This window comes from Myotis yumanensis, unplaced genomic scaffold (assembly GCF_028538775.1).
Source record: "Myotis yumanensis isolate MYYU_CA2020_CCGP unplaced genomic scaffold, mMyoYum1.0.hap1 SCAF_2, whole genome shotgun sequence".
NCBI classification, from domain to species: Eukaryota; Metazoa; Chordata; class Mammalia; order Chiroptera; family Vespertilionidae; genus Myotis; species Myotis yumanensis.
The window spans coordinates 56,401,697-56,420,548 of record NW_027223753.1 but is presented as its reverse complement, the minus strand read 5'-3'; the positions used below and the strand labels follow the sequence as shown (position 1 = coordinate 56,420,548).

The following is an 18,852-nucleotide window of genomic DNA, read 5'->3' as shown; positions in this document are numbered from 1 at the left end:
GTGTTTGGGTTGACCAGAGTTAATGTGTTCTAAAGTCCTTGAATTGTCTGGAAGGAGGATAAAGATATTAACTTGAGACTTGGGTAAGTGTGCATGCTAAAATTTAAAGAATGATATTAAAAGAATAGAAATCAAGAGGATAATTTCTAAGCCAGTACGTTAAATATGGAATAAGGGTGACAAAATAAAACAAAAACAACCCCTCCTTCCCCCCCACTTTCACCCTTCCCCCCACACAAAACTCCACCCATCCAGAGGAAGGGGAAAAAGAAGAAAACAACAACAAAAAGCATGGAATAAAAGACAAAGCCAATGTTTAAATGAGGGGGAAAAAGACAACCCTCCAATATTTCAGTAATATACAGCAAAAAAGCACAATAAATGTAAATGACCTATATTTAACTCTGAAAAGACAATAATTGCAAGCTTAGATTAAGAACTGCAGCAACATGCTATTCATTTAGGGATATCAGATGAGAGGGCCCTTGACCTGGGTCTTATGCTTCAGAGTCTCGCCACTTAAAATGTGGGTCCTGGGCCAACGAGATAACTGTTAGAAATGCAGATTCTCAGACTTCAACTCAGAACTAAAGATTCAGGATCTGCATTTTCATAAGACCTTTGGGTGACTCAAATGCACATTAGAACTTGCGAAGCACTGCTTTCAAGGCACAACAGGTCACCAGCATTGCACAAATTATGTTGAAGACCATATGGGCACCTCTGTCCTTCTGTCACAGCATTAGCCATGGCTGTCAACATCCACTGTGTCTAACACATTCAGACCCCAGAAAAAGTGCTTCCCCATAGTTCTTGCCCTCTGCCTCAAAACAAAAGGCCACTGTGTTCAAATGCCATGAAGATTTGTGGGTTGTGCAAGGGCTAAGGTAGAGCTGGTCACTGCTTCAGAGCGTGTATGAGGAGGAGGGATTAGAATGAGAAGAATGTGAGATTCTGATAAATTAGAACATATGAAAAGGAACTTCTGTTGGGGGGACAACTGAAAAACTACATAGAAAATCTTCGAAGAGGTACTCTGTTTACATTTTTAACTATTGGAGATAATCCAGGTGGGTTGACTTCTGTCAAGCATTTCCCACATAAGATTCTCAAGAATGATATGATACATCTTTATTTAATAAAGACTTATTTACTGTTTAGACAATATAATGACCAAGAAAATTATTCTGATCAAATCCATAACTGCAATAGGTCAGATGAAACCTTTGAAAGGTAAAAATCTTTCCTAAATGAAGACATAATTATTGATAACCTATTAGGATGTATGTAAACTTCATTTGTACTCTCCTGTGTCAGACCCAGCAAATATCTGGGGAAGGTCTGGACATTACATAAAATGTAAGTACATAGAAAGACTTAAAATTATAGGATAGAAAAAGACATAAAAGGCAAACACTAACCAAAGGAAATCTTAAGGACTATTTAAAATTAGCAAAATGGGCCATGGCCTGGTAGGTCAGTTGGTTACAGCATCATCCCGATATGACAAGGTTGTGGGTTCAGTCCTGGTGAGGGCACATACAGGAATCAATCAATGAATAAATAAGTGGAACAAGAAATCAAAGTTTCTCTCTCTCTCTCAATAAAAAATCATCAAAAATGGAAACAAAACTAACACTTTAAAAAAAACACATAACATGCTCACATTCAGGCTTTTTTTTTTTAAAGAATGCAATAAAAAATATTGGCAGAAATCAATAAAAAATTATATCATTACTTATACCAAAGGTGTAGGATTATGGAGACATTTCACCTCTCCTATTTTTCAAAATGTTTGCATTATTTTTAGATAAATAAATATAATTAGTGCAATTAATGGCTTCTCTTCTCTGTATTTTTTTTAACTTTTATATGTTTTTATTGAGGTGGTAATAGGTAAAGGGTAGGGTGGCATGCACAGGTGTGAGGTGAGGGAGCTGAAGACTTAGGTGCTGCCATGGAGAGAGAAAAGGAGTGAAAAAGGAGGGGAAAATGAATGAGAATGCCAGTGTTCATCGTAGCATTACTTCCAATCGCTAAAAGGTGGAAACAATGCGAGTGTCCAGTGGTATATCCATACAATGGAATATTATTCAGCCATAAAAGGAACAAACTTCTGATACATGCTACAACATGGGTAAACCTTGAAAACATTATGTCATAAACCGACAAGTATTGAATGAGTCCACATATATGAAACTAGAGGCCCGGTGCATGAAATCGTGCATGGGGCAGGTGGGCCTTCAGCCCGGCCTGCACCCTCTCCAATCTGGGACCCCTCAGGGGATGTCCGACTGCCTCTTGCAATCCGGGACCGCTGGCTCCTAACTGCTCACCTGCCTGCCTGATTGCCCCTAACCCCTCTGCCTGCCTGCCTGATCGCCCCTAACCACCTCTGCCTGCCTGATCGCCCCTAACTGCTCCCCTGCTGGCCTGATTGCCCCTAACTGCCTCTGCCTCGCCCTGCACCCGGGACCCAGGATTCCCTCCTCCAGCCAGTCACAGGCACCCGGGACCCAGGCTTCCCTCCCTCTGGCCAGCCACAGGCACCCAGGACCAGGGCCGGCTTTGCCCGGGCGAGCCACAGCCACAGGCACCCGGGACCATGGGGCAGGCGGCTTATTTCTCGCCCGGGCCGCAGCCTGGCTGGTCCCCATTCCTCTCTCTCAAGCTCATTTGTGCCTGGCTGGAGCCCATTCCTCTCTCCCCAGTGTTGAGTGTCTGAGTCATTATTGCATGGCAGCATGAGGGCGTGACAACCATTTGCATATTAGCTCTTTATTATATAGGATATCAAGATTAGGCACATTCATAGAGACAGAAAGTAGATTAGAGGTTACCAGCAGCTGGAGAGAGAGGGGAATTGGGGAGTTATTACTTAATGACTACCAAGTCTTTGTTTGGAGTGATAAAAAAAAGTTTGGATATAGATAGTGGTGATGTTGACAACACTGTGAATATCAATTCACTAAATTGTGTACTTAAGATGGGTAAAATGTCATAATGAAAACATTTTGAACAATGGGTGGGAAGGATTCAGGGGATAAAGAAGGGTGCTTTATGGGTGTACAAGGAGGACATATGTAATACTTTCAACAATAAAGATTTTTTTTAAAAAAGAAGAGAACTCAGGTAGCAAAACAAAGGACTAATTAGATAAAGAGCTTGTTGGCAAAGATTGCATGTTTTCAGACTCATTCCTTTACTTGGAAGCCACCAACTGAGATGCATAAAATATATCCCCTGCCAGTTGGCCGTCATGAGAGAGGCAGACCCTGATGTCTCTAATGACAGAATTATTCCACCTGTGGCCTGGAAGAATAATGGGAGTTCTGAGGTTCTGCCAAAATCAAGAAATAGCAGCTAGACAATATTTGAAAAATGTAAGAAATAGAGTTGCTCAGAGACATCATCGAGCACCAAAAGAAAAAAAAAGAACAGAGAAGAGCAGTCCTAGAATTCAATAAGTGGCAGGTTAAAATAAGATAAAGGAATTAAAGTGTTTTATAAAGCTAGAAGATGAACAAGAAATGCACAAAATATTGCTTATTAAGAAGGTGAGAATTATTTGTGCTGTAAAATTTCTTTTTAGGAAAAACAATTATGTCACAATAAACCTGTACCGTATATGGACAAGGAATGAGATCTGTACTATATGTGGGCAGGGAATTAAATCAGAGTGGAAACCCAATAAATAAAGGCAAATATGAGGCATATGTCTGGAAAGGGACCACGCAGCGACTATGAAGATGGAGATCATCGTCTCTGACTGTGCCCATATGAGTTTGCCATGAGCAAAGTCCCCAAAACAGTGACTGATGGGTTGGAGGACATTTAGAGAAAAGTGACAACAAGGATTAAGGGACTATTAGTAATGATCTTGAAAACTTATACATTCTGGAACACATCCTGTAGATGAGCAAACAGGTGGGGAATTAAATGTAGGGATGGGGCATTGCCATAATTAAAAAGTGGTAAACAGCCCTAGTTGGTTTGGTTCAGTGGATAGACCATCGGACTGCAGATTGAAGGGTCCCAGGTTCGATTCCCGTCAAAGACACATGTCTGGGTTGTGGGCTTGATCCCCAGTTGGGGGCAGCTGATCAATGATTCTCTTTCATCATTGATGTTTCTATCTCTCTCTCCCTCTCCCATACTTTTTTGAAATCAATAAAAATATATTTAAATAAATAAATAAATAAATAGTGGTAAACAACAGGGACAGAAAGGTATTTCTAAGCTAGTGGAAAGATGTACATATCTGGAGGATTATTAAGTGCAGGATTCACCACAATTATCAACACACATTTCTTAATTATTCTAACTCTAATTGGAATATATTTTGGTTTTAAGCTATTAAAAGATATAGGTCTTTCATTAAGATCTAATAGTGTTGCTCATGCCCTTCTTTAACAATGTACACATGGATGCCACAGACCCTACATATGTGGATAAAAATAGGAAGGAAGTACATTAAACATTGCATATACACACATCTGAAATGTATGAAAAAATCTGCAAGGAAGTACATTAAATTATCAGCAGTAATCATGTCTTGGTGGTAGGTTTATGAATAACTATTCTTTTTTTTACCTTTTGCCATTTTGAGAAGATCAGTGTATGCATTTACAACTGACTGGGGTTAAGTTTGTTTGCAGAACCAGCACTCTGGCTCTCTGCTCCCTTCTCTTTCTCAACCTGCTATCGTGGGGATAATGCAGAGGAAGATTTTTCCAGATAGAAGGCATTCCATGACCTCAACTATGGTCTACAGGCATAGTTTGCAGAAATACTACTGTGTTTTGGCGTTCACATGTTGGCAGGATACCCTGGAAGATATGTAAACTAAGATTCTGTCCCTTTTCCATTTTTCAAACTTCGAAAGAGTGAGACACTATCAGAATGTTCTCTGGGCCCATTAAGAATAATCATGTATGCCCTGGCCAGGTAGCTCAGGTGGATGGAGCGTAATCTTGAATACCAAGATTGCAGGTTCAATTCCCGGTCAGGTTACATACCTAGAATGTGGTTCATTCCCTGGTCAGGGCGCCTACAAGAGGCAACCAACCGATGTCCCTCTCTCACATCGATGTTCCTCTCTATAGAAAAAAACATTTTAATAAAAAGCATATGTTCAGGTGAAGATTAAAAAAAATAGTCCTTTACTTGGCAGACCAATCAGCATTAATATTCAAAACTCCCTCTACAACCTGAGCCTTTTGGTGATAGAGGGGAGTGAGCTATGGTATTCATTCCAGAGAAACAAAAACAAGACACAGTCCTCGTCTGAGGAACTTATCTTTGACAAAGTGGTTCCTGTTCTGTTATCAAACAGCACCTCAAGTCACATTCAAATGTGATAATGTCAATACCTGCGACCCCTGTGTAAACACTGCACAGCCCATGATAAGCCACCCCCTACATGCTTTTCTAAAACTCAGTCAGCATTTCATGTCTCCATGGCCAGAGAGCCCCTGTGAAAACAGGGAAGGAGCACCTGATGTTATATCTCACTCTGGTCCTTATTCTTGGTCCTGGGTCCAGTGATTTCCTCTTAACACTTCACTACCACAGGGGCATTCCATTGGGAAATCCTGTTCTCGGTGAGAGCTTTTATTTGACTTTTATTATCTGACTTTTATTTCTGAACTTTTGGATTAAAAACCCATCACATTTCAACCTGAGCCAAAACCACACACTGTTGTTAATAAGGTTAAGGGGCATGGTTCCTCCAGGGATTTGTGATGGCTAGAGCATCAAGGCAAAGCTCTGCATGGGGTGTTGGTGACAGGGAACACACACAGATTCCTGTAATCCCTTTTCCCTTTTCCAGGATCTGGAGTACAAGTACAATGTTATCATTTCCTGCACTTTGATTGTTCAAAACTTGAAACAAGCAGAATAAAAATGAAACGAGCCAGCTTTATGGTTTGCAGTACAGAGTGGAAGCAGATACCACTCCAGGTAATTCGAGAAAACTTGGAAATCCCCAACAGCAGCCTGGCAGGTGGGACATTGCCAAGTAACCATAAAACCAGAGTTCATTCAGATATATAACTTTTGCTCCCAACCAAATGAATGAATTAAGAATCAGACTCCCTCTTGGCAAATTTTACATTACTTTACGGCCAATTTCCTTCTGATGCAAGGGAAACAGAAACTTTTCTTTTCTTAGAAGTTGTTAACAAACTTAACTGATCCAAAAAAATGATAATTGCTCGCTCTGTAACTATGTGGGAAATGAAAGGAGAGGAAAGTACTCTCCACCCCATATTTCCAACCGATCTAGACCTGGTAAGATTTATTATGCAGCAGCCTCCCTTGACAAGGTTATTCTAGAATAAAGTCTCCCCCAGGAGAATTGTTACATCACAAAGTTTCTTCCAGCACATTCATTCCACACCCCACTGGCTCTGCTGCAGGTGGTGGGCTTAATTCCCGCCACAGCTAGCATATAGTACGGAGTCTCCACAAACAGCTCGCTTCAGCCTTAGCCATAACACCACTGTTTCTGCTCAAGTCAGTATGTGGTATTAAGATGCACAGCGAGGTTCAAAATTAGAGAAAGGTGGAGTGCCATCTGGGCTCATCCTCAAACTCTCTTCACTAGCTACCGAGAGGCAGTCTTGAACCACTAACCTTTTGCTGTTTGAGAGCGGCATTCAGACCGTCTGTGCCAACACATTGGGGTGGGCAATCACAGAAAATTGAGGGTGGCAGGAACTGTAGGTCCCTTTATCCTCTGGCCACCAGCATCACTTAACAAAGATCACAGCAACAGTCTGCTCACTGGTCCTTTTTCCTATAACCTAAGACTTTTCTGGCCTGTGCCACACTCAAGCCAGGGTGATCCACTGGAATACACATCTGATGGAGTCACTCCTCTCATTTCCCCTTGAAAGACTTCCCTGAAGCTTTCAGGATAACATCCATCCCCATAGCTTGTAAATATTTCTATCCAAATCTTCCCTATAATTTTGTGTTTATCTGCCCCTCCTCTTAGATGTACGTTTTGTGGAGTCAGGCATCACACCTTATTCACTGTTGCATCTTCAGTCCTGAATACAATGGGAAATATATGGTAGACGCACAATATTATTGATAAAATGAGCGAATGAATGAATCTAGTTTAAGCTCTTTTTCTACAGACAAGCTCAGGCCAAGAAGTTGCATGCCTTGCCAAACACTCACAGGTAAAAAGTGATCTGGTAAGTACCAGAGCATGTCCTCTGCCTCCTCTGACACCCATACTGCCCTCAAAGATGGACATTCCTGTATCTCAGCACCTGGTCAGCTGCTCAGGCAAGGTCAGCAAATGCTACTCTGTATTGAGAGAGGAACCAGAAATTAATTGTATGTCACAGAGGGGAAGTCCTTCTGCCCCTACTTATCATTCCTGACATTTCTATCATTAGTAAGTCTATTAGCCAGGCTTGTTTAAATCTCTTCCTATTACACATAATTACAACAGGAGTCCGTTCACCTAACATTCAACAAAGATTTACTGAGTTTGATGTTTGTAAGTTACAGTTTTAGGTTCTGGACATACAAGGATGTATAAGTTATGTTCCTGGCCTGAAGAAGTCATGGAGACAAGCATGCAGATGAATCATCACAATATTGTGTCATTAGAGGCATGTGTAAGATGCAGAGACTACTTTAGCACTTACAAAAGTATAGTAAATTATAATACGTATTTCCTCCACTGTGATTTTCCTGTGGGTAGGAACTAGGTCCTTTCATTTTCTCCGTGTCTAACACATAGTAGGTACTCTGTCAATATGTGATCGACTACTTGATACATGGATAGCTTAGCAGAATGCACAGAAATTGTATTTGGGAAAACTTTAGAAAGGAGATGCTTAGTTCTTTACCTGGTGGATAAAATGAGAAAGGAAATTCCTTGGTGGAGGAAAAGCAGGTAAGTGTGAAACCGCAAGCTGTGTTCTCAGGGTGAGTGGAGCCTGGGCCGAGGCGAGCTGTGGGAGGTGAGGTTCAGGAAGTAGGGCAGGGAGACCCTACGGGGGCTTTAGGGGCCTTCCTATGGGGTCTGACCTTGATGCTCTAGGCAATGGGCAGCCATTAGAAGCATGCAAAGAACATGAACAGATCTGTAGATTAGTCAGTGGAGAGGTCCCTTATGTGCAATTAATTTCCAGAATATGCTTTCTCATAAAAAAATGTTTTAGCTCTGCATCTCAGTCTGCCAGAGTATCCTCTGAGTCTCCGAGGCTCCCAGGAACACTACAGATCCCTTTTTAACCATTCAAAGAGAACAAAATAAAAAGTTTCCTTTTCATACTGATCTACAACTTATCAACCTTACTTTTCCTTGTCATAGATAAAATGGTTTCTTATTTGCCTGAAGTGGTTCTATCTCGGAGTAAGTATTCCATCTCAGAATTTAGGGCGAGTGGATGATTGCTTGTGGAATGGCAGTTCTTCAAACTCTTGGTTAACTGAGTCTCCTTACAATGCTTTCTTCCCCGCTGTGGAGAAGGTAATTCAGCCAAACAAGTGGTCTGCTCATGGCATTTTCTGTTGGTTTGGTTTACTTTTTAAAGGCAAAATCCACTCTGATTTGCAAATTGCTCCATTTACACAGGTAGCGTGGATTGGATGCAGCTTTTAGAGTACCCATTGCTAAGCCAGTGGTTGGTGGAAGAAGCTCTTTTTAACTATCCAGAAGCATATTCTCACATTCATTTCAGAATAATACGATGTTCAAATATTTATTTCTTTTCTGGGTAGGCTTTGGCTCTTCATTTCAATAAATTCTATTCAAATAATGTGGAGTCACTGCTTAGGGTATATTGGCACCAAATTTACATTATAGTAATGATATTCACATCAGAGACCCACATTTTAGTCTCAGCTTTGCCACTAATCCACAACTTTGGGAAAATCACATGACCACTCATGAATTCCTTTTTTTTTATACCAGGGGAGAGCGTGAACACAGTCCCCCACTACCACAAATTATGCAGTCGAGTTTCCCACATTTGGGGAAATCGCAGGGGTCAGCACATCCGGAGTGCAATGGATAAGCCTCGCCCTGGGAAAACCACCTTCGTGATCATGGTATCTCCCCTGCCAGGTAGTCATGGATTCCTTTTGATATATTTTTTTATTTTTCCTTTTAGCTCTAAAATTCTGAGTATGTTTTAAGAGATCTGACAAGTACCATAATGAAGAAATGAAATAGTTTCAGAACTACAGATTGTGACAGGAGAAATAGTTATTTATGATGTGCAGCTATTTATTTTCAGGAACTCCAAATGGTCAGAAATTCTGAATGTAGGCTTATTTTGCAAGAAATTTAAAATATTTATATAGATATACTTATTGATTCAGCAAATTTTATCAAAGACTTACATTATTAAAGGCTAAGAATACAATGACAAAAAATAAAGAAAAAAATTCCCAGCCTTTAAGAGCTGATTGTCAAGCGGGAAAGGCAGACAATTTTTGATAAGAAATAACAAATAAACAGAATAAGTATTATCATGGGATCCTGGCTCTGAAGACAAACATACAACTCAGCTTTGACCTGGGCTACAAGTCAGAAAAGGTTTCCCTGTGGATATGCTGTCTAAACTGAGAATATACATTCTGTGACTTTTATTTGGGAAACCAAATTGGATGGAGCCCGCAATAAAAATATTTATTTGCCCCAGACTCAGAGTTTAAGACTAAAAGTGCTTGTGAAGAAGAATCTGAATACATCTCATAAATGTCTCGACCCCCAAGTTTTGATCAATCATTTGATCATAAATTTACTGACTCCCAAGCCAAATCTTCTCTTGAATCAAGTTCAGTGTAATAATATCTTTATTTAAAATATAATCATTCCTTGTCTTTCAATCCTTAAGATCCTCACAGCTGCTCAAAGAACACAAAATAGGCTTATAGGAGGTTTTCCAAATGATTCGTTGATTAATGATGGGTTTTAATTTTTCAAAGTATTTTTTTCACCTTTAATCTCCCTTTACCCCAGTGTTCGAAGGACAGGAATTCTATTGTGCTGCCACTTGACCTTGGGGTGATAAAAAGTCCTCTCTAAAAAAATGCCAAGATTCCAGGACAGATTTGATTACAAATATTCTGTCTTGTAGCCAACACAATTATATTCGAATTCATCATACCACAGTTATGAGATTTGGTTTGAAAAATATGGTCACCATGTATTTCAGATAGTTAAACAGGGTAGCTGGGTTAGCTCCCTTCAAGAGTCCAGAAGACTCTTTGCTATACCAAAGAAAAGCATAAAGAGGTTGTATATATTTTACATAAAATCAATCCACTTTGAAGTTGCTTTGCTATCTAAGTTGCTTCGTAATTATTCATTGGATGCCATATACTAAATAATACATATACAAGCACATTTGTATTAAAAAGGGCTAATAAGTAACAAAATTTTAGTTTGAAAGTTTTATAACTTCTAAGATAATAATAGTATTAAACCTATTTTGTAAAAAAGATCACAGAAATTGCCTCTTTTTTAGTCTCAGTGTCTTAATTTATTGTTTCCTGGCTTCATATTATTATTCAGAACTTGCTTTATTATTTAGCCTTTCTTGTTTCTTTGTCTTTTCTCTCCAATTAGATAAAAGGTTCTTTGAATATAAGGACTGTGTTCTTTCTCCAGAATACCCAATGTTGCAACTATTAGGCCTTCAATGAGTATTTACTAAGGACTATGATTAGTTAAAAAACCCAGAAACAAATTAACAATAGAACTACACATGGTGATGATTAAAAATGTGGCAAATGATGATTTTCAAATTTTAATGTGCACAAGAATGGTAAAGAAAGCCTGTAAAAATACAGATTCCTGCCCAGCCGATGTGGCTCAGCAGTTGAGTGTCATCCCAGGAACCAAGAGGTAGCAAATATTGTGAGGTTGTGGGTTCGATCCCCAGGAGCGGGCACGCAGGAGGCAGCCAATTGATGATTCTCTGTCATCATTAATGTTTCTATCCCTCCCTCCCTCTCCCTTCCTTTCTGAAATCAATACAAATATACATATTTTAAAAAATGTAGATTCCTAAACATCATTCCCAAAGATTCTTATGTTTTAGATAATTTCTTCTTTTTCCTTCCCATTATTATTATAACAAATTTAATAATGATGAGACATACCAGGGCCTTGGGACTGCACTGATGTTTCTTGTAGAGAAAGAACTTAACATAAGATGAGGTAGCTCTGTCCTTCTTGACATCCTCCTCCCACCCCCACCCCCACTTCCTACTTTCTTTCAATAAATACTTATTGTGTGCCCAGTAAGTACCAAATGCTGATCTAGGGCTTGCAGTTAAACTGGTCAAGAGTCCAGGAGACCCTTTGCTATACCAAAGAAAAGCATACAGAGGTTGCATATACTTTGCTCTCACAGTGCTTAGATTCTCTTGGAGGAGGGCAAACAACTGATAAGTAAACTTGAAGATTATTTCAGAAAGTAAGAATTATGAGAAAAATAAAACAGGCTGATATAGTAGAGAATGATTGTTAAGGAAAGAGCTCTTTAAAGACTGTTGAGGAGTGGGTCACAAGAAGATGACATGTGATCTGAGGGCTGAATGACCAGAAGAAATCACTATGCAAGAGATCTTGGGCAAGAGATTTATAGAGAAAGGAAACAGCAAATGCAAAGATCCTGAGAAGAATGAGTATTCAAGGATCAGCAAGGAGGCCAGAATGCTTTGAACTTGAAAGGGAGCCAGGTCAACTCATCCACCAGGTATGGCCTGGGCTTTGACACGGAGGTATCTTGGGATTCCTCCTGTGGGAAGCTGGATGAATACTCCTTGCTCTCATAAAATTAAGGAAGATTAAGTATTGTAATGAATGTTGTATAATCAATTATCCCATTAACAGTAACCACATTATCATAGCTCCTTACCCATGAACAAATAGTCCACGTCATGTTTCCTTTGGTTGATGTTTTGTGAAAACAGGGTTTCCATTATCAGTAGTCGATTATACTTTGTACTACTTGAGTACTGAAAATTAGCTTGCTTTGGATCTATTTAAAATCCAAATTACTTATAATTCATCGGATGACTCCAATACCATAGAGTATAATTAATGGTATAAACTTGTATTTGAGTATTTACATACTTTTCTAAAGGAAGAATACTTATGCCATAATTTCAAAGTAAGTTATATGGCATGTGCCCCCTCTCCTCCTTTTTTGGTTTTGAATTATTTTCTAACTCTTGCATTGGTTTGTCGTATTTCAACTGGACATCTACCAATTAATAATTATAGTACTATTACCTTTAAGCAGTTTGTTTTGCTTGAATAACTGAAGACTGATGGAAGAAAAGAGGCAAAGAAAGAAGCAAGAAGCATGCTACAGGTATGTATAAAATCCACTCCTGGGAGCTACTACTGAAGCAAGGAGATAGCAGCTCGGCTTCAGACCCCATTGATCACTGCCCTTTTCTAAGCCCTCTCTGAAAAGGGCAGTCCGGGTGACAAATGGGCCTTCTGTGATAAGGGCTCCTGTCCACTAGAAATGGGAATCAGCTCACAGTTTCATTTCACGGAGTCCACCAGATGGCAAATAACTTTATCTACCCAGACCAGATCCGGACTGGAAATAGAATGGTGCTCCAGGCCCCTTCCCCTCTGCTGGGAGACTTGGAGGTTTCCTCGGAGGGTTGCTTGATCGAGTGTACATGTGTGTGTCAGTTTGGTTATATATTATGCTGCAGTTCTAAATGCAGAAGATTCCCCAAATTGGCTTCTTTGCTTCCGTCTGGCCAATAAGGTTAGAATCAATGGCTTTTAAAAACGGGAACCAAGAAAGTAATGTCAAGATACAGATGCAGTAGCTGCAATGACAGACGTGTAAGAAGGAGGAAATAAACTGGTGAAACATTTGTGGGGAAAGGTCTGGGGGAGAGGTATTGGAAATGAAGAGAAAGAATCTAACAACAACAACAAGAACGAAATGCCTTCATTATCACAAGGAACTCCAAGTAGCCTTCACTGGGTCCTACTGGAATTACAATTTCAGCATCATCTGTAAAAGAGGACTTAGGAAATATGACCATGGAAAGTGATATTTTAAGCTTCAACACATATTGCTCATCACTGACTTGACTTGCAGCATGTCTTTCAACAAAGGCGTACAGTGATTTAATCTCAACAGCAATTTAGTCTGCTGCTGCACGAGACAAGGCTATCATTGCAGACAGGCTGTAATTTGTGAAAGTCAGGTGCTTGGGCTTAGGACCACCTGTTGAATTTAATCTTGGAGTTATAATGTTAATACCTTCATTTAACGGAACAGAAACACTACATGTTTCGCAGAATCTGGGACCTCTGGCCACGGAGATGTGAACAGTTTCCTAAGTGGAATCTGTAACTCTCCCCAGATTCTGTAAATCAGCGGCAGATAAAAAGTCTGTTGGAATTCTGATTCAATATGCAGCTGCATATGGCTTGGTGGTCATCACACTCAGCACATCCTATAATTTTTCTAAGGCCTGATGTGAGAGTGAAGACAAAAAGAGCAATCAGAGTATCATCTGGTAATGTAACAAAAATAGAAAAGCTGTCATTTCCTACCCTCCCCGGTGTTAATTGAAAAAAGAAAAGAGAAGAATTCCTAGCAATATTTTAACAAATCTCTGCCTAAGCAAGATATAGGAAGATCCCAAAGTAAACATGATTAGGCAGCACCTTTTGGAGAGGACAAATATTTTACACATGCACATTCAGACAGCCATCAGACATAGAACTCTGCCTAATTGCTAGCCAGCTAAATAGTAACAGTTAAGAGGGTCAATGATTGCATTTTGAGCAGAAGTTTATGTATAGCTCCGTGGTACAATTGGGAGGATGCCTAGAAAGAGGTATAGATTTTAAGGTTTGCCTTTGTTCCTTTGCTTGGGTGGGGCAACCCCCCCTGGACCCTTTGGGTATGGAATTTTGAGACATATTGGTTTTCTATGAAAGAATTTCATTACTATCAATTATCTGCAAAGATTTTCCTGGTCATGTTTATAGTTCTCTGCTAACAATTTCAAGGACATTCAGACATATTTATCATGCCCACAACACTTCACAATTTATAAAACCCTTTTACTACAGATCATCTCACTTTCTCATATATAGTGTTAACATTCTTTCCAGAAAAAGAGCTGTCCTTCATTTTAATGAACTAAAGCTCTGATACATTGAAAATGGAATACGACCTATTTATGTGAATAAACACTGTTTTGCAAACATGAGGGCATCATATTTTGCCTTAGGCTATCAATGTTCTTAGCTGGTGTCCAGCAGAAGAGCACAAGGAGGAAAGTATTAGGAATATTTTCCCACAGGCCCATCAAAGCTCTCAGCAAATGTACCTTCCGACACTCTGTTAATCAAAACTCCACCAGTGCTAATACCATTTCCAGTAAACAATAGCTATGAAAACCCCCTAAGTTCAATATATTCATCATTTCCAGTTACACATCCACCCACAGTCAGAGGCCGATCTCTAAACTTTCCTAGAACTCCAGCCCTTACCAGTTGCTCCCACATGCAGATACAAAGTGTGTAATCAATCAGCAACTTAGAAAATTGCAGCTGGAATTGTAAAACTGATGACCCTCTCTACTTTTGATTTTGAGTCTACCACAGCCCCCTCCCCCTAATCACTTTGTAATGAAATCTCTTCCTCTTTTCTGCTTCTCTGAATTCTTCCCAGTGCAAGTTCCATGTTTTCAAAGAAACTTCCATTGATCCTTCCAGTGAGCAGTGATCTATCTTTCTCATCTCTGTACCCAACAATACTAACAGTTTACATCTTGCATTTCCTATACACGTATATTTATCAGTCTGTCTATCATCTATCTATCTATCTATCTATCTACACTCCATGGTATACCCCAACCCCTACCCACCACCCCCAAGTATTCAAAGACCTCTAAAGGCTGAGTCCTGTCTTAAATTCTTTTGTACCTTCCAAAAACCCTTAGCATTATTCATTGCACCAATGAGTGGAAATGTTTTGATTGTTTCCTTTAAAAAGTTTGGCTTTTTCTTGCAGGGTGAGAGCAATCTTTCCACACAAAAGGAGTACCTGCTAACTATCACTTTGGTCCACAACCATAAAATCTAGTAATATAAAAAGCAGATTAGTTGGGTGGTTTCAAGAAATCCTCTAGCTCTACAGAGCAGACACAGAGTGGAATTGTGTTTTAATCAAAATACATTAGCAGCTTCAAATAAAGCGGAATGCATTTAAACTGTCTTTTCAGAATCAGAAAACTTGATTAGGATTCTCCCAAAGGCTTCACACACTGAAACCAGACATTCATTATTCCAGGAAGAGGAGGCTCAATTTAAAAAATTTATCTTATTAATTATTAGCCAAGCCAGCCAGCAGCTTCCCGGGAAGCCAGAGGAAAACAGGCCGTCAACGGTGAGTTTCAAGCCAATGGAAGCTGAGTTGGTGCCTCCAACCTCGCGCACCTGCCTGGGCACCGCTCTCCAGGGCTGTGGCAATTCTTCCCAGAGCAACCGAAGCAGAGATCAGAGGGGAGTCTTTGAGCCTGAGCAGCGGCCTCACCCTCTGGTTCACGGCCCGGTGGAACGCCAGGGCTGCTACTAGCGCCATCCTGGGTCAACTCCCACAAAGGCGAGGCTTGGCGGCCAAACCCTAGGCTTCCGGAAGCCAGCACACACCGGACCCTGCAATTATGGGGATCAGAGGGTTCAAGTTCCAGGGCCCATTCCTGTTAGGACATTGGGCTTTGGGGTCCACTCATCGCATCCCTATTCCCTGGAAAACTTTGCATCCTTTTCCAAATAGTAATTCCTATCAAGTAGGAACCATCCCACCTACCCCAGCGGGTCCACTCCCCCTTCCGGCCTCCAAACCGCACCTACTCACGGCGCCTCCCAGCCCCGGGAAAGAGGGCAGGGTTAGGTGTGCGGGATTCCCCAGCCGGGTGGCGTGCGAGCGGGCGAGCAAGCTGTCACCTTGTGGTCCGCTACGCCAAGGTATCCGTCCAGCGGTCGCGGTCCTGCTGGGGGCCCGGGGCGCGACGGGGCGCTGCTCTCCGCCGACGGCTGCGCGCTGCCGGTCGCCGCTGCCGCCTGCTGCCGCTGCTGTTGCTGCTGCTGCTGCTGCGGCTGCTGGGCGGGCCGGTCCTTCTGGCCGCCGAGGCTGCTGTACACGAGCAACAAGCTGGTGCACATGGTGGTGAGCGCTAAACACACTGCCAGACCATGGCGCTGCGGGCGGGCGGAGAGAGCAGAGAGCCGCTCAGAGCCCACCCGGTGGGAGCGCACCCGGTGAAAACACCCGCAAGACCCGGCCGGGGGCGATGCCCGGCGGGAGCTGGCCAGGGTCCTGGCGCGGCCGCGCGCAGCCCAGCCGGGTCAGAGGCTGCTCGCTGCCGTGGGTACCGCAGGGGATGCTCCCGAGCGTAGCTGCTCTCGGCCGCCGCCGCCTCCCAGCTCTCTCGGCAGAGGGCAGGTGGAGCGCGGCGCCTGGCTACTGGAGGGAGAGCGCGCCGGAGGAGCGGGCAGGGGCGGGGGTCTCTCGCACTTCGGGGAAGGGACTCTCTCCCCAACTCGCCTGCTGGAATCTCTAGCCTTGGCACCCTCTCCTTTCTGGACCCTTGGGGCTTTACCCTGGCGATTCTTGCAAGTTTGCAATCATTCAAGGAAACCCAGAAAGTCTGCAAAGGTCTCCCCTCACCTCTCTTAGTTTTTGCCAGGCGGTTGCTTTGGGGTATCCCCCATCCCCGGAGCAATGCGCCCATCACTCCAGCTCTCTGCTGGCCCCTCAGACGTCCTGCCGAGATCCAGGAGCCTACGCAAGCTGAGTTGATCCTGGCTCTGGGATACCTACTCAGGCAGAACCCCGGAATCGTGCGGGGACGCGGAGCAGGTGGAAAGTTATCCCTTTGTAGCAGACGACCTCGCGAGGCTGGGTTGGGCGCCCCTGGAGCTCTCCCACTCACCCCGGGGACGCTGCTCCCAGGGGTCCCCGCCTCTGCTCCGAGAGTTGGAACAAATGACTCACCATCAGGGTCTTCATTTTGGGCACCTCTTTTGTACGGAATCCTCAGGCACATGCGTCCGGAGCCACTTTTTCTTGAAGGATTTCCATGATGGGTGATGGGGCGCGGGCGGCTCTGATTTGAGCCCGGCAGCCGGCGGCTGCTGAATGGGCAGGGGAGCCGCGGGACCCAGGAAGCGCTGGCGTTGCAGAGATTAGAGACAGAATTAAAACTGAACCGGACCCTCGTAGTCTCTCGGTGATCTACACAACTGCCGCCTGCCGCCGCCTGCTGGGTCCTAAAGACCACTGCATCCCCCTTTCCCGCCCCCAAATATTCTTTTCAGCCTAATGGAATTTCTGGGGCGAGGGAGTTAACCGTGTCAGTACAACCACCCCTTGGCCCGAGAGCTTATTTATCTTTTATGAAATCATTAAAAAAAAAAAAAAAAAGGAGAACCCAACTGGATTCTGAACGTGATTCCCATTTGAAAATTTGCAAACTAAATGTTCTGTTTTGTGATTTTTCTAAAAACAAGTCAACCGCCCAAATGTCAATAGCCTTATTTACAGCTTTTGCATGTATGTGTATTGTGTGGGGAAATCTACCACAAAATAATTTTTCCAAAAAATTATTTATTATTTCAGATTTTCAGTTGTAAGCTTTCTCATACTCTCTTCGCCCTTAATTTTACTTTTCTAATCCAGTTATTCTCATGCAATCTTTTTATCACAATTTTCATCTAGATTATTTTATTCATTATTTGTTTTAAATATTACAGTGTTCCTTGCTACCAGACCTGTGAAGTCCTTAGTGATTTTCAAGTGTAAAAACATTCAACACATCAGCTCCACATGGTTAACGGAACCTGTGGAATCTCCCTAATTTTAATGAAAGATTTCTGGCTTCTGGAGATAGAACTGCTTACTGCTTATTTTATAAGCCTCCAAAGGCCCTTGGTGCTCTGCTCATGGTAGTCTATTGCACTGAGAATACACAATTTCACATTCAAACCTTCAATTAAAAAAATTTAAAACCTTTTTTTTATGTTGGGAAATTCACACCAATATACTGTTTAAAGGGTCCTCCCCCTCATGTTGAATTTCAAATGACATTTGTTAGATGTCTAATTTAGCTAAAAACATATTTCTTGTGAAATTGCTCAGTGAGAATAGTTGTATTAATATATTACTTAACACCTCACCTGTAGCAGTGTAATGTTAAAGATTACATTAAGATGGAAATGATCAGCAGGCCAACTGAACCATAGGCATAATAAGAGCTTTCTCAAGGCCAAAAAAGGCATTACAATCCTTTTTTAATCTTCACTAATCCATGGCTGGACTGATGATACAACAGGAACTATTTTTAACTTAAGAGGCATCCTTCCATACTTAGTATTAGGGAAGTTAAAATTATTGATGCAACAATGACTATCAATGCAATGTGTTTGGGGAAAGAAACATCCAGGATTTAGCCTTACAAGGAAAAACAAAAAATTCAAAACACCGTCCAACATTGGCAGCCTTGAAGCTATTTATTCAATTTGTGCTTTAGGCATGAATAGCACCAGTTGTTAAGGCAGGAAAAGCAGCAGCCAGAGGAGAATCTTATCAGGTCCTGGCAATTCTTTATTGTATGGTTGCACTTGACACTCAAATTAGTGAATCAAAGGACCAACTTGATGAATCATTGCAGGCAGGCTATCTGTGTTTCTCCACAGCTCCTTTTGAGATGCTACTAGACTCAGCTCCAGCATTTTTCAGAATTATTCCCCTTCCATCTAGCGAGTTGCCCAGTGACCGATAAAACACTTCTAATATATTTTGCCATGCCAAA

At 41.8% G+C, this 18,852-nt stretch overlaps 1 protein-coding gene and 1 non-coding gene across 2 annotated transcripts in view; both read right to left on the bottom strand.

Annotated features, from left to right (window-relative positions):
• ST6GALNAC5 (ST6 N-acetylgalactosaminide alpha-2,6-sialyltransferase 5) overlaps positions 1 to 17,255 on the bottom strand; it is a 165,052-nt gene extending 147,797 nt beyond the window's left edge. The window contains exons 1-2 of the mRNA XM_070405400.1: positions 17,037 to 17,255; positions 15,986 to 16,240 (exon numbers count right to left, since the gene is read on the bottom strand). Coding sequence (XP_070261501.1) covers positions 15,986 to 16,240; positions 17,037 to 17,051 — 270 coding nt within the window. The 5' untranslated portion in view covers positions 17,052 to 17,255. The remainder of the gene's footprint in view (positions 1 to 15,985; positions 16,241 to 17,036) is intronic.
• Positions 8,942 to 9,105, bottom strand: LOC139004502 (U1 spliceosomal RNA). Its single transcript, XR_011470384.1, has one exon. It is a non-coding gene; the product is annotated as a U1 spliceosomal RNA (small nuclear RNA).
• Positions 17,256 to 18,852: the final 1,597 nt, after the last annotated feature.